Source organism: Zonotrichia leucophrys, chromosome 3, assembly GCF_028769735.1.
Source record: "Zonotrichia leucophrys gambelii isolate GWCS_2022_RI chromosome 3, RI_Zleu_2.0, whole genome shotgun sequence".
In the NCBI taxonomy this organism is placed as follows: Eukaryota; Metazoa; Chordata; class Aves; order Passeriformes; family Passerellidae; genus Zonotrichia; species Zonotrichia leucophrys.
In genome coordinates this window covers 61831643-61847049 of record NC_088172.1, presented here as the reverse complement: position 1 = coordinate 61847049, position 15407 = coordinate 61831643, and the positions used below count along the sequence as shown (strand labels likewise).

The 15407-nt window shown below is 40.5% G+C and overlaps 1 protein-coding gene across 1 annotated transcript in view; it reads right to left on the bottom strand.

The window, feature by feature from the left end:
• The window catches only part of ERO1B (endoplasmic reticulum oxidoreductase 1 beta), a 29068-nt gene extending 18597 nt beyond the window's left edge, over positions 1 to 10471 (bottom strand). The window contains exons 1-4 of the mRNA XM_064708481.1: positions 10148 to 10471; positions 5629 to 5748; positions 2507 to 2590; positions 2049 to 2090 (exon numbers count right to left, since the gene is read on the bottom strand). Coding sequence (XP_064564551.1) covers positions 2049 to 2090; positions 2507 to 2590; positions 5629 to 5748; positions 10148 to 10246 — 345 coding nt within the window. The 5' untranslated portion in view covers positions 10247 to 10471. The remainder of the gene's footprint in view (positions 1 to 2048; positions 2091 to 2506; positions 2591 to 5628; positions 5749 to 10147) is intronic.
• Between the last annotated feature and the right edge of the window lie 4936 nt (positions 10472 to 15407).

The following is a 15407-nucleotide window of genomic DNA, read 5'->3' as shown; positions in this document are numbered from 1 at the left end:
AACAGAAAACCTCTCCACAGGATTCTACTGTGAGTGTATCTATTCAAGAGATTGCATCATTATTAAAAAGATGCCTTTGGTCATTTTCAGCTTTCCAAGACCGATACTAACAGGATGAAAGACAGAAACTGGACATGCATGTGTTCTCAGGGAAAAAACCCACCCTTTTTTTAAATCCTGTACTTTACATATAAGCCATAAGGTGTAAGACTTCCCCAAATGGGAAATTAGCACAGCCTAATAGCACAGTACTTGCACAGTCCTTGAAACAAAACATTCATACTGAAATGAATTTGATATTTCCTTAAAAGAGATACTAATAAGATAGTAAATTTTTAATTGGCTCTACAAAAGATCACTTAACTGAACCATAAGAAGTAAGAAAATGGTGTAGGTAAGATTCATGCCCATTCTGATGACAAATTCCATCCAGAAAAGCAGCACATATTAATGTCTTCTACTGCAGATTAAAGGAACAGAATTGTCTAACTTTCAGTACTGTAGCTGGTTTCAACAACCTGCAAGGCAGCTCAAAGGAAACCACTGTAGCAAACATACAGCAAATGACAGCTTCCCAAAGAATCTATCCAACCTTCTTTATTGTGGTGAAAGCAAAAGGCATCAATTTTTTCACTTCCTAAATCAAATTTGGTATGCTCATGTGAAGTATCCAAAGAACAACATGCTCTTTGGTTACTATTTAACACCTTATTTATGGCTCTCAAGATTAACCAATGAGGAAGCTCAAATTCAGAAAGAACCCTTTCTGGAGTCATTTTCTCTGCAACCATGCTTGGAAGATAAAAGAGTCAATGAAAAAGAGAACTGGCAACACATTATTCAGCTAAAACATAAGATCTCCTGCCCAGAGATAGTGTCAGCTTTTCAGAAAAACAACTGCTGCTTGTGCTGGAATGGCAAACAACTGACATTTAGGTTATGTCAGTGAGAAAGATTTTTCTTCACTGATTACCAGGAACCTTTAAATGAAGAGGCAGTCTTTACTTCAAAGTGAGTTAACAATGTATGTGTAAAAGAAACAAGACTTCTTCCTCTTGAGCTAAAGCTTGGACAGATCTGCCTGCCCTTTTCCAGACAGCAGCACACAAGTCATCAATTCTCAATGAAGTATTCATCTCAGTTATCTCTGATAACCTTTCTTGGCTTGAGATCTAAACCCAATGCCAACACTCCTGTTCATAAGTCCTTTATGATCTGGTGAACTACACCCAGCCTGCCCTGTGAGGTAGAAAGCACTGGGGACGATGGAGATATGATAGTTAATCGAGAGATAAGTGCTTACAATACAGTCAAGGCACTCAATGGGAAGATCTCTCATTTGGACACCATTAACCCATCAACTGCTAAAATCCTCATTCTTGGGCACCCTGTTTCAGATGTGTGGGATTTGTGGGTAGTCCTTCTGCTCTGACCTCTTTTCCTATGCATATATAGCCTCTTAACTTTTTAGTTTCGCTAAGATTACTTGGTGATCTAGAAAGGATGGCTTGGAGAGATGCAAGCAAAAGCCAACAGCACAGACTGACTGCTCCAGTTTGCACTGGCCACTTTGGCCAAAACCGTCTTTAGAATAATGACCAAATCATCTCTGGACTAATGACCTCTTGAAAATAAGTGTTGTGATTACTTATGATTGTTAATAAAGATTGCGCTGCTACTGCCTCTGTGCATCTTAGCCTGTAGCTTTTTAAAAGGTGACCTGTACTCAGAAATGAAGCAACAATTCTGCATCAGGCATTCTGTGGCCATGCACTGCTGTCCCTTGCCATTCATTGATTCAGTCTGCAGCAGCTCTCCAGCAATGACAGGCTCAAAATGACACAACAGCACCAGCTACGTCAGAAACACTACTCTACATAAAGGCAGAAAGGTTAAGCCACATACAGGAAATGATCACTTAACTTCTTCATCAGTGTGAGAACACTGAAGGTTTATACTAAAAAGTCACATAGCTGTTCTAAATTTAAGATTAAAAAAAAATCAGAAAGAACTTTAAAAGTTAACTTTAAAAATTAAGGAGTACTTACTTTATTAGAGCTCCCAGCCTTAATTCCGACAGGTATTTTGCTCTAGAAACAAAAAATAAATCACAGCTTTTACATTGCTCATAGAAATACTTGATTAAAATCTACAAATTAGGTATCATGCCTATAGAGGTCAAAGCAAGCTTATTTTTTGAAAAATTATCTTGCTCCTTTACCTTATCAACATGCTATATGCAAAACAGTGCTAGAGCTTAGAAGAGATTTACTCTTGAAGCTCTCCACTTTCTCCATAAAATGACTAAGACCTTAAAATATTTTGGTTGTATTTATACTTTTGGAATAGAAAATAAATTGGTCACTTTTACTTAAATTTAAGTTCTCACTAAAAAGTATTGCTAGCAGTGCTTGTATCATTAGCTAGTACTATAGTACGAGCCACTGCAAATTAACAAATTTTTAGCCAAAACCCCTTTTTCTATTACATATTATTCAATCCATACCTCAGGACAAGGCTCTACATGACAATCTTTGATAGAGCAATGGCCATCATCAGCCCAAAATGGGCATGGTCTCTTCAGGTTGACCTAAATATACAAAACCAGAAGTTTACAATCCACACTGACATAAGGCAACTGTAGAAAAAAGATCTCAGTATCAGAAAATCCTTTAAATTCTTTTAATTAGTCTCTCTAACTGCATAAGATGAAGCTTTGTGCAGTAAAACTGTTAATGACAATGGTCTCCAGCAAATGAACACAAACACATAATATATTAAAGCAGAAATTAAATCTCTAGCTATTAAATTGAAATTTACTAATTTTAATAAGTGAAAGTGAAATTTACTAATTTAAATAAGATTTTGGATTTCAAAATCGAACTAAAAACATATTATTATTTTTAAATGTTAAAGATAATCCTCAGTCAAAAAAACCCCGACAAGACATTTAGCAGATGGTATGACTTCTTAGAAGTGATGACAAATATCTTCTCATTACAGCTCAAACCTTGCAAGCTCAGATATAATAAAAGCAGAAATTTTAGGTTGCCTTCCCCCATTTCCTCTACTCAACACACAAACACTATTCATAGAAAAAAAAAGCAAAATTATTTTTTGTACTTCTTCACTCATTTCTTTTCAAATAAAGCATTAAATAGTACTACATTTACATCACCTTCACAGTAAGGCCCATCATACAAAACTTTCACCTCCCACCAATTTCTATCAAAAAAGATCAGCAAAAATAGTTAAATTACAGCCTTCTTCAAAGCAAACTCTCACAATAAAAAAAATGCTTACACACTGAGGAAGATATAAGTAACTAGGCAGTCACTGTTTTTGCACAGAGGAATGCTGTAAATAAAAAAAAAAAATAATCTGCCGCCTAAACTGCAGATTAATTCAGAAAGAACACATGGGAATGTAGATGTACTAGTCCAAGAATGACTGAAGAGCACTGAAAACCAGTACACACACAAACTGAGGTTGTATAGCACTTGTACTTTTATCAAACCAATCATGTACTGTCTACATAGAACATCCAATCATCTTCAGGTATGAGGTATTAGGTTTCATTGTTATCACTCACAGTATTATTCAGTCCTTTCACAAATTAAAAGACATTCGTGATCATGAGGCTTCCACAGTTGCTGTGTTTTGATGTATAAAATTAGAGACACGAATGTTTATTTTTTTCATTGGGAAGTGTTCTACTATTTAGAAACCACCTAGCATAATTTCTGCAAGACTTCATGAAGTTTTTTCTGGCCTTTAAATAAAAACTACCTCATCCATTCAGTATAATGGTTTGAGTTATTCTATACCACCACACATCATTGCCAGGGGCAGGGAAAACTTCTTTCTTCCAGGGAGAAGGGGTTCTTTCCAGTGGAGAAAATGTGACAGAGGGAGTTGTCTGATATTGTCTATTATTGTTTTCACTTCTGTGTGAATCACTTCTTTTCTTATCCCCTCTCTCATTAGTACTGTTGCTATAACTGTTCATTTCCTTATCTCACTGCTGTTTCCAGAAAACTGTTCTTATCTCAACCCATCATCTTTACCTTTTATGCCTCCAATTCTCATCTCCATCATGGAGAGTGAGTGGTGCGTTGTTTGGTAGGGAGTACCATTCCTAAACCACAACACCTACCTTCACCATTTCCACATCCATTTATGTGCTTAAAAGCACTTCCATCATTCTGCACAGGGAGATCAAATGAGCCGTTGCTTATTGGAACAGGAAAGGGTGAAGAATGTTCTGACTGACTGACTCAGTTTGTTTGTTCAACACAAATTCTTCCCTGCCACCACTGAAGTACTGAGTGAAGTGTGGTGCTGGGTGAGCTGCACACAGGCCCCTGGAACCGCTCATCTGTTACGAAGATCAGTATAAAACATGAGGCAGGACTGCAACACAGCTCTAGAGCATGATCTGCAGAACTGCTGTTGAAGTGAACATTAGCTCTACATTTGCAAGATGAAGTTACTGTTTTATGAAGTCTCATATACCTGTTTCTCCTCATCTTCATATACTTTGTTTTCTATCTTTCTGTTACCTCCGGAGAATCTCATTACCACTACTATGTGATATATTAGTACTGAAGTTGCACATATCCTGTTTCTCCTGAAAAGTGAATTTAGAACTATATCATGTAGCAGGAGATTCAAGGTGCAGTTGAATGTACATTCCACTGCTTGCTCAAGGTAGAAAAGTTAGAGTCTAGTGCTTTCTTCTCCTTCTGCTCACTCATAACCCCATCTTGCCTGAGTTTAATATTAGTCTGACTCCAGATTGGCTAGGTGACTTCTTACATCCTGAGGAGAAAAAAACCCCAAAACCAACGAAAAAACCCAACAAAATCAACAAAACCTTACCAACAAAACCCCCTACCAAATGGAAATACCCTAACTAAATATCTACCAGGTTAAAGATATGTATTCTTCTGAGAGGTAAAAGTAGCAAAGGGGCAGGATGCTGCCCTAGAGGAGTGTGAGCTCCCTTTTCCAGGGGCAGGCAGCCACCTGATTAGCTCAGTCAAAATGCAACTTCACTTTCAGGTTAAGCCTATCTGAAAACAGACGTATCAGGCTTCAAATCTTCATTTGCACATCAGATAGTAACACAGACAAAAAATGCTTCAAGTAATAAAAAGTGATATTACATACTATTTGAAAAAGGAACAGTTTTACCTATTTTTCAAAAGAATAACAAACACTAAAATCAGAAATAAGACAGTAACTTATTAGCAAAGTAAATCATGCCAATATTTCCATTTCAAATTACACACATTTCTTAGAAGATAAGCACTTCGTGCTGTCATAAAATTCCTAAAATATGATCCTTTTCCAGTGCCTTTTGCAAAGACACTATCTTTAAAATTACCACTTATCAATTGAATGGAAGCAGTCATAATTTACTGTCACTGACTCCAGGATGAACATAGCAAACAAGACTTATTACCAACATAACTGTCAGGGACTAAAAAACTGCTTCAACCAAATTAAAAAGTTGTGGGCTTCTAATAGGCAGCTTAACACTGGTAAGTTGATTTGATATGCAATCCTGCCTATATTTTCTGCATTTTATTTAAATTATTCAGAAAAATACCATTCTAAGTGTACCTTGTAATATCTGAAGTAATCACGTTCTTGCAGTTTCTGTATTTTGGGAAAGATCTTGAATGTATTGAAGTCATCGATGCTTTCTATGTCACATAAACAGTCATCTAGGACTCCTGTGAGCTATTGAAAAAATGCATAAACATTTATTTTAATATAGAAATAGAATATTAACTGCAGAAAAATCTTTTAAAGAGAAAAAGATGGTAATTGAAAGAAATACTAGTGAAATGCAGTTCCATAGCAAATATTTCTCATCACAAAATACTCTGCAACACACCGCATAAAGTAAAACTGTAGCACTTTGAGCTTAAGCCCACCTCCAAATGCATTGCTAAATCAATGTTAGCAAGATTAATTTCACCCCTGAAATTTGTTGACACTTTCAGCATATAGAACTTTTTGAAGAATGAGCAACAAGAATTTCCAAATTACAAATACATGGTATATTAGCAAAGTTCCATATCAACTGTTCTCCTACCAAATGCTCACAAGTCAAATTGCCTAAAAAAACCCAACAATCACACACTGTCATCTTATTTTCATATTTCTTCTCAAAGTGTGAAAACACTCCATCTAGTTTCCTTAGAGGCATGGGGAAAAGGAGTGTAGGTTCTTCTGTGCCCAAGAAGTTTGCGATTTCACAGATAAATTCAAGAAAATACAAGAAATACAAGAAAAACCAGGCACAGGGATCTATATTTCAATGCTGTGAATCTATCATTCTGACTATGACTTTTCCAGGCCTCATCCCTCTACTTGTGCCAGGACAGCAACCTGTACTGTCACTGCACTAGGTGAGGAGCACCTCTAGGAGAAGCAGCACACGCTGCAAGTGCAGAAGTTCTACTGCCAGCACAGAAAGGGAAGGCAGGACTGTGCATGTAGCAGAGAGGGCAGCTCCAACTAACACCACAGACTAGGCTATGGAAACCCTCTCACTGAGACCCTGGTGGTGTTTTATTGAAAGGTGGAAATACTGAAACTGTGATTCTATGCACAGTTATATAATAAATTTAAATAAATCTAAACAAATTCTCTTAGGCATAGCTTCTTAAATTACTACAGACATGTCTGAAGGCTTCAGACATGTTTAAAAGGGAATGGAACCAAATACTGGTGCTTACTGCTTCTGTTCTTCATTGACATCCATTATGGCCTACAAATTATTTAAAATAGAAATGCCCACACATCTTATATCTTGCATGGGATGAGAAGAACTTCTAACTATTGAAATGTTGTGTGGAAAAGGAGACAAAAAATATTTTATGCCTTTCTTTTCTTCCACAGATTTCACACAGATGAGATTATGAAATCATCTAATCTGTTTTATGCATGATAAATCACTCCTGTACTTTACAGAACAGATACCCTTATATAACCAAGCTTGATGTAAAAGAGCCACTAGAAAACGAATTGTAGGCTTATGCTCCTTTATAAAGCATAAAGGAGGCCTGGAAAATGGATTTCCCCCAACTCTCTGTGAGAATAAAGAAGTGAGGATATGGCAATAAAGCACTTAAGTGGAAAATTCACCTTATGTAGATCCTACTTTTCCTGAGGCACTAAATAGGCTGTCACAATTCTGTAGAGCAGATATGGCAATGAAGTAAAGCTAATTTAAGGTAAGATACTTAAAACAATTTTTTTTTTCCTGCTGTTATGCTTGCCTTGTTAATCAAACCTGGGCAAACAACTGTCAAAGAGCCCGTGTGTAATTACAGTTTTTTCACAGTCCACACAACTGCCAACTTCAAAGTCAGAAGAAAAAGCTTGTTATTAATGATGCTTACAGAGAGAAAACTCCCATGCACTTTAGTCTGTAATAATTTCATTTAAAACTTGAAATTTTCTTATTGATCACACACAGGCAGAAATCTGTAAAGGCACAGCCCTCACAGGTAACACTATACCACAAAGCAAACAGCCTAACATTTCATTATAATATAAAAGGCAAAGAGATAACTCTGAACATTTTACTCAAATATTACTCAACTGTATAAAGAGGCTAATACACGGAAGTTTTTTTGCACTGAGAAGATAAAGAGTAGGAAACTATTTTGATGACCGGCCCGTAAGACTATCCACTGCTTACAAAAATAATTTTACCATCTATGCAAAATGGAAAATGCCTTTCCAGGGGAAAAATGTCCCAGGTAAATGCAATAGTTACATTCAGTGTCTAATCTTCATGGAAGAATAAAAAGCTGCAGCCATTTTATTTAACTAAGACCTCAATTCTAAGAACAACTTTGAAAATGCAGTATAGTTTACCTAGATCAATGAAGCTTCAGAAATGAATCCTCAAAAACAACTGATCTAGGAAATTATGAAGAGAAAAATTAATTCAGAGTACTAGAGCAGGCAAACTAACTTTTCCATTTTTTTTCCTCACAACTTTTTCAGAACTGGAACAGTTAGCTCCCTGTATACATAAAATAGCAAAATCAATGTTTCCTTGGAAAGCATGCTCTAAAATTAAACTAAGTTCTACCTGCACCAAACCACAAATTATAAAATACTTTAACAGTATGCATGAAACACTAATACTGCACAGCAGTGGAGTCAGTTCACAGCACAGTGATGCAACAGCAACACTGGTTTCAAGTACCCCAGTCAGAGATTTTTTTAATTAGTCTAAGTGCAGGCTTCAGTGCTCTGACTCACAGTGCAACACTCCAAGAACATGCAGAAAATAGTTTCATTTTTGTCAGCATCTGGATCTTCCAATTAATTTGTTTTTTCAAATTGGAGATACCAAAATAAGAACAATGTACTACACAGTTAAAACTAGTATTGGAAGACCTACTTTGTTATTCACACCATTGGTACTTTGCCTTTTTTAAATTGAACTACACTAGTTAACTTAGTCTACAAATATAAAGTCAAACTGTACTCTAAGTTAACACACTTTTATTACAATGGACAACTATCATAGTTTCTTTCATCTGTTAATTTCTTTGAGCTCTAAATAAACTCTAAAAGCATTAGCCTACTATCATCTGTGTTCAAGAAGTCATCTGAAATGGTGCAGCTGCTACTTCTTCTACCTTTCCAATATGCTTATCAAAGTACTTCCAGGTGTTCTCAAACCTAGTTTAGTTCTTGAACAGGTATCAGAGCTATACTGGAGAAGTGAAACTTTTAACTTATCTTCTCCAAGATAAATCAACCTTTCAGAAGAAAAGGTCAATGTCCAACCTGCATCAACTTCTCCTTATAAAATCTAGAAAGTAAAACACAGTCAGCACTTTAATATTAAGGAAAAAAAGCTGGATAAATGCATAAAATAATAAGCAATCTATTCATATAAACAACCTTATTAGTGTTATCAGGCTGTTGTACTTTAATTGCTTTGACACTTAGAAGACCACCTGGGACACCTTGTTTTGTTCCTCAGACATTTCCCTTTGCCATGGCTGCAGAATGAGAGAACAGCCTCAGGTAACATGACTCCAAGAACTATTGGTTAGCTTGTCGTTCCCTGCACAAGCCAAACTCTGAACTCAATGTGCTAACAATTTTATGAAACAGCAACAACCAATCTCTCTGCCAAGCATCACAAAAATCCCCATGCCACTTTATTAAGTGCTTCTTTAAGAACTCCATTTCAATTAGCATTTAGTTATGCTAAAATAGTTACTAAAATAATGTCAATCAAAGAAAACCTCAACTTCCAACAAAAAAAAAAGCTGCAATAAAAGCTATCTATGCTACTGTCATCACCACCTTTGGTGGCCACTTACAGTACAGCATATTATGCAACACAGAAATTTAGAAAATATAAGAGAAATAATAATCCAGAGGACAAGGTTTGCTCCATGTGGACGGTGTATTCCTCAATAAACTCTCTCCAACATCTCTGGCCCAGCTGAAAGCCTCTCCTACTTGACACCAGCGATCACATCAGTCACAGTCACACTGGATGAACAGGGAGGTCCTTACTACAGACACACGTCCTCCTAAAGCTGGGAACGCAGCTTACAGAAGGAAGGACTGCGTGTTCTCATCCTTGCCGGTAATGTGGGCAAACAGACGCGACCTAAGCACAAGCCAATCCCGGGCATTGGCATCACCATTGGAACATATGGCTTCTCACAGACTTCATCAGGGCACCGAACTTTCTGCCTGAAGCCACGGGCATGATCCAGTCCGGAGCTCCCCGACGTATCCCACGGACTGATGCTACCTCTGGTTCCCAGGCCAACCAACTTCTCCCGGCGGCACCGGCCCCGGGCTGGATCCCGGCAAGTGCCAGCGGCAGGGTGTGGAAGGGGAAGGACGTGGGCTGCACACTCCAATAAGACATTCCCCGACTTCTCCGCGGGGAGCCGACCCATGACACGGCCCAGAGCTGCCCTCTCCCCTATGACTCCCCGAAGTGACCTCGCCTCCCGCCTGTGCCCTGCTGCCGCGCCGGGAGGGCTCCGCAGCCCTGCCCACAGCCGGCGGGCATCCCTGCCCGGCCACGCTCCCTGCCGTGCCACCCCGCCGCACCGTCCCGCCAGCCGCCGGTTCCCACCTGGGCCTCCGCTGTCAGCACGCAGCCGAGCACCGCCAGCAGCCGCGCCGCCGGCCGTGCCCTCGCCGCCGCGTTCCGCCCGCCACTGCCGCCGCTCATGCTGCTGCCGCCGCTGCCGCGACTGACGGAGGAGGGGGCAGCCCTCGCCCCGCCGCCGCCGGCACAGGAAGGAGAGGGACGCGCCGCGGGTCGGCGGCGGCAGCGTCTCCTCCCGGCGCGGCCGCTCCTGCGGACGGCGGCACCCGTCGGGCGGGGGCGCCGCGCTCACCGCGACCTGTCCACGGCACCGCCGCGCGCGCCCGGGATCCTCTCGCGAAGCCGCGGCACCGCCGCCGCCACCCCACTCCAGCGCCCGCCGCTCCCGGGCCGCCGGCGCGCGGCACGCCGGGAGATGTAGTTCGCCTGGCGGTCCCGGGGCCGGGCCGGGGCGGGGCGGGGCAGCGGCGCCCAATCGGAGAGGACCACGCGCGCCTCCAAAACAAGTGGCGGCGGCGCGCGAGGGGCTGGCTGGGCGCGTGCGCGCGGCGGCGGGAGGGCCGCGTGAGGAGGGGCGGCGGCGGAGCGGGGCTGTGGGACCCGGCCGGACCCGCATGAACCAGCCGGGCCCAGCAGGTCCCAGCCTGAACTCAGCCCAGGTCACTACATGGCTGTCCATCCCAGTATAACCCAGTCCAGGCCACTATCAACCAGGCTAACCCAGTATCACGGAATCCCCTGAGCTGGAAGGGATCCACAAGGATCATCAAGTCCAGCTCCCAGCGCTGCACAGCACCATTCCCAAGAGTGGCGCCACGTGCCTAAGAGTGTTGTCCAAGCACTTCTGGAACTCTGCCAGGCTTGGGCCTGTGACCACTTCCCTGGGGAGCCTGTTCCAGTGCCCAAGCACTCTCTGGGTGAGGAATCTCGTCCTGACATCCAACCTAAACCTCCCCTGACTCAGCCTCAGGCCATTTCCTTGAGTCCTTTTGCTAGTCGTGAGAGTGAAGAGAGCGGTATTTGTCCCTCTGCTTCCCTTTGTGAGGATGCTGAAGACCACAATGAGGTCTCCCCTCACTCTCCTCTTCTCTAGACTGAACAAACCAAGTATGTCCCAGCATACCTCTCTGTAAGCCCAGTCTAAGCCTGGTCCAACCCAGTCCAGACCTGTACAAACCGGTTTAGCCCACTATATCCCAGTGCACTCCAGTATAAGCCAGCAGACTGGGACCAGTGCTACACGGATGAGTTGGGCAGGGCCCCAGGACCCCCTGCCCCACTGTTGGGGCAGCTCAGAATCAATCATTTGGTCCCAACAGTTAAATGCTTATCTGTAATTCATTTCCAGAATTGCAAAAAGTCATATTTCTGCAAAAAACTTGAGTGTTGCACTGGTTTAATGTGCAGGGTTGCTGAAATTAGGATTTTATTTTCAATTCAGATGCTAACTCAGGTTCTTCTTACACCCTTTCATTTGGAGAATACCCCTTTACTGGAGTATGGAGACAAGCTATAAGTCTAGGGTAACTATGTTAGAGGACTTAAAAGTTTTTAGACTGACTTTTGTTATTTACATACAAATTAATTCAAATAATTCAAATTTTCCATTACATTGGTCCTTAAGGGGCCAGTGTGTCACAGATTTTTGCATTGCTGAAAATGTCTCAAAGGGATGCTGTCTAGGAATGACAGAGACCATAAGATGAAGTAGGCAGTAGTTAGTCTGGTTCCAGAGAGATGATGTAAGTGGTCCTTTCTTTCCTCTCTGGGGTACGGGCAGTACAACTGTAATTTGGGAACACACGACTAAATGAGAACCTAGTCCTACTTTCAGCACCAGTGGAGCAATACATTAGCTAGATACTTGAGAAGAAATTAGCAGAGCAGCTAACGTTAATGTTTACATTGCCATAGTTTGCTCTCAGTATCAGTACTCCATACTTTATCACAAGTGGTTTGTACTTCTCACAAAGAAACTGTTTCTGTTCAGCAGATTAAGGTGAATTCATTGTATCTGTTTACATTTTGTACCTTTGATTCTGGAAAAAAGTTTTCCATCACGAGTATTTAGAAAAGCCCTAAAACCTTGGAAGAATCAAGCACTGTCACACACTTGGGCCACATAAAGGACTAAAAGTTAGAAGTAAATGATCATGTTTTAAAGTCATAGTGTTCACTGAGTTTTCAGTTCAGAACACTTTATGTTAGTTACAGGGGGTACTTTATTTCATCACCACTGAAATGCTTGTACCAGAAGTCAGTCGTGGTTCAGCTTTTTACTGCCATATTTGAAGGATAAGGAATTGGCTGTAAAAATATATAATGTATCATTTTAAGAGGCAGTAAAAAAAAATTTCTTTTATAGGATTTTTTTTGTGTAAGTATTGTCTAAGACAGCGGAGCTGAAGGTAGCTTAATGCACGTTTCTAAATTCTAGGGTATTTTCAATCTTATTTATGTTTTAGTGTAGATTTAAATCTATGAATCCTACTTTGCTAGTGGTATAAAAATGTCTAAAAAACCCCAAACATAAAAATCCTAATATGGGATTTCTGTGTGAAATCAGTTTCAGGAAAGATTTGCAGAAGCAGCAGTGTTACAATTGCAATCAAAACCCAACAGCATATTACAAAGCTGTGTCTACTAAGCCTCTTTCTTTTAAAGAAATTTGTCACAACGCTATAACATTTTAGCAAGGGCTGAGGACAAGCTCTTACTGGAGAGAAGGATAATCACAGTTTACAGGTTACTGGGGTCATGAAGAGTCTGGCCTATATATTTAATTTTTCAGGGTGGTTGTCATAGGAACAAACATCTGTGATTTCATAATATGCACTGCTGTTACACATGTTGGCAGTTTCGTTTACAAGCACTAATGTTTTCTTTGCATGTGCAAGCAAAGAAAGCCTTGAACACAGGAACTAAAACCATTATTCTTTATTAATAAGAATTAAGTAAAGAACATCAGAATCACCTCCTCTTCATGTCTCTGTGATGTTCTCTAGCATAGGCACAGATCTGGGTGCACAAGAGAGAGACAGTCTGTTAGTGGATGCAGCAAATCTGCAATTACCAAACTTGCCTCTGGCCTGAAACTGATCAAGTCCTGCAAGTTTTACTGTATTACCTCCAGTGGTGCTCTTTAGCCAGCTCTTATTTGCCAGAATTGAGCTTATGGACTCTGGCTGTAGACAGAAATAATGATCTATAAGCATCAACTGTGGAATCCAAAAATGGATCTTAGAGATTATTATGGACTGATTTAAGTGAACATGCATGATAAAAACGTGTGGCTTCACATTTCCCATTAGGAGAAACTTGATAAATCCCAGCTGCTTTTTCAAGTTCGTGAGCTAGATTTCAGTAATCTGAAATGTGGATTTGTAGGGGGATAGAATGTAAGAAAATAAAGATAATGTAGAAAGTAATCTTACCCCTAAGGAGTTGCAGCTGGGCAGAGATTAGGAACAGGCCTGACTTCAACAGGCCACTGTAACCAGTGAGAAGAAGAGTGCTATAAAAGAGTGGGGTGGCTGGGTGAGAAAGGAAATGGAGTCAGTTGGCTGCTTTGTGAAGAAGAGTCAGTGTTCTGAAGAGCTGCCCATGAGAAAACACCAAGAAGGCATGAAACTTTTGCAATAGGAGACAACAGTATGGAACCCCTGCAATAAGATGACAACGTGGATTTTTATTTTGAAACTTTTTGCCCTTGAAACATTTGCCTTTATTTATTTTTCTTTATTTATTTTTTGCCTTTATTGATTTTTCCAAATTAACTTCTGAATGCGTCCTTCCTAAACTTAGGAGAGTTAACCAGAGGAATCAATATGTCACAAACCTCTGTTTAAGTCTGGCAAACAGCAGCAGTGGGAGGGCAGTGCCTGTTGAGCAGTGGAACATCTTGTGGTAGTCTAGATTTAAATGATACAGCAAGGCACAGCTGCGGGTGAGAACTTTCAGTAAACCACCTGACACAAGTACACAAAGTCACCAAGGGCATGATTTCTGTGGTCTGTCAGGCCTTCTACTGTGAAGACCTTGTACACCCTGTTCTGTCCTACTCTCAATAGGTCTGATACAAGTAATGTTTCCTTGCAAGTCATGCCTCACTGACATCTTGTTCCCCACCTACTGATGTCTGCCTTAAAACCACAACCCATGCTCATGTCTGCAGCAATGGGAGCAAATATCTTTTGAAAAGGACCTATGGATGTCTAGGATTATCTCAGGAGCATGGCCTGTGAATGGCAAAACAATGTCAAATTCAGTATAGTGGTAAACAAGGTAATGTTTTAATAAGAAAATACAGCAACATTTTCACAGTGACTATGAGGAAAAAAAGCAAGAGTGATAGAATGCAGTAAAAAATAAAGAGTAGCAAACTACAGGGAGGAAGTGCATTTTTAGGAAGTTTTTGTAGGTGGTGAAAAACTAACTACAACTCTTAGCTGTAGACTTGTTTTCTCATTTCCATGTTTCATGTGTGTGTGCGTTACAGGTAGATGTTAACAAAGTGCTTTGTGTGGTCTATAACAGCACAATCTGAGTGAAGGGTAGAAGTAATCTATAGAGTTTTATTGTCATTCCTGTAGTACCTATACTTTTTTAAAGGAGTGCCAACATAGGAATGAGTAAACTAGCTCTGTCAAGCTTCTGGGTATAGTGAGTATGTTGAAAATGCATAATCTTTTTTAAAAAAACACCTAAGATTTGTGCACTTGCTCTTTCAGTGTGCATGCTTATCTGTCAGCAAATCTGACCATGAGGTATAGATCTCATCTAAATTGTACATTTATGGAAACAAGCAGCCCAACAAGCAGGGGGACTGGGCTAATGTCCCTGCAGAGGCATAAGCTGCAGCCTGAAATCAATCGTGTTAGGCTCAGTTTCAACATGTCAATCTAGGGAAAGCAAGGTTTCACTGGTTCTGTGGTGCGTGTTTGACTTGGACACTGCACAGCTCCTGGAGCGGTGGGAACATTCCCATATCATGCAGTCCTGTCAGGCAAACAAATTTCCCACAGGGTTACATAAGATCGTCTAGGTATGTGTCATTTTTTATGTTTTCTCCATATAGTGCTGTTACTGTCAATGAAATGTCAAAATCGTGATGTTCCTGTAAAAGAACTTTAAAAGAGAAGACCAATATCATTATTGACAAAGAAAGCAGTTTTGACTTTTTAGCTGCTGGTTAATTATCCCTTCTCCAAAGCAGTCTCAGAATGTTCCAGAACTTTTCTAGCAGCAGTCTGAAGCTGTTGACAATTAAAAACTGTCTAGAAGA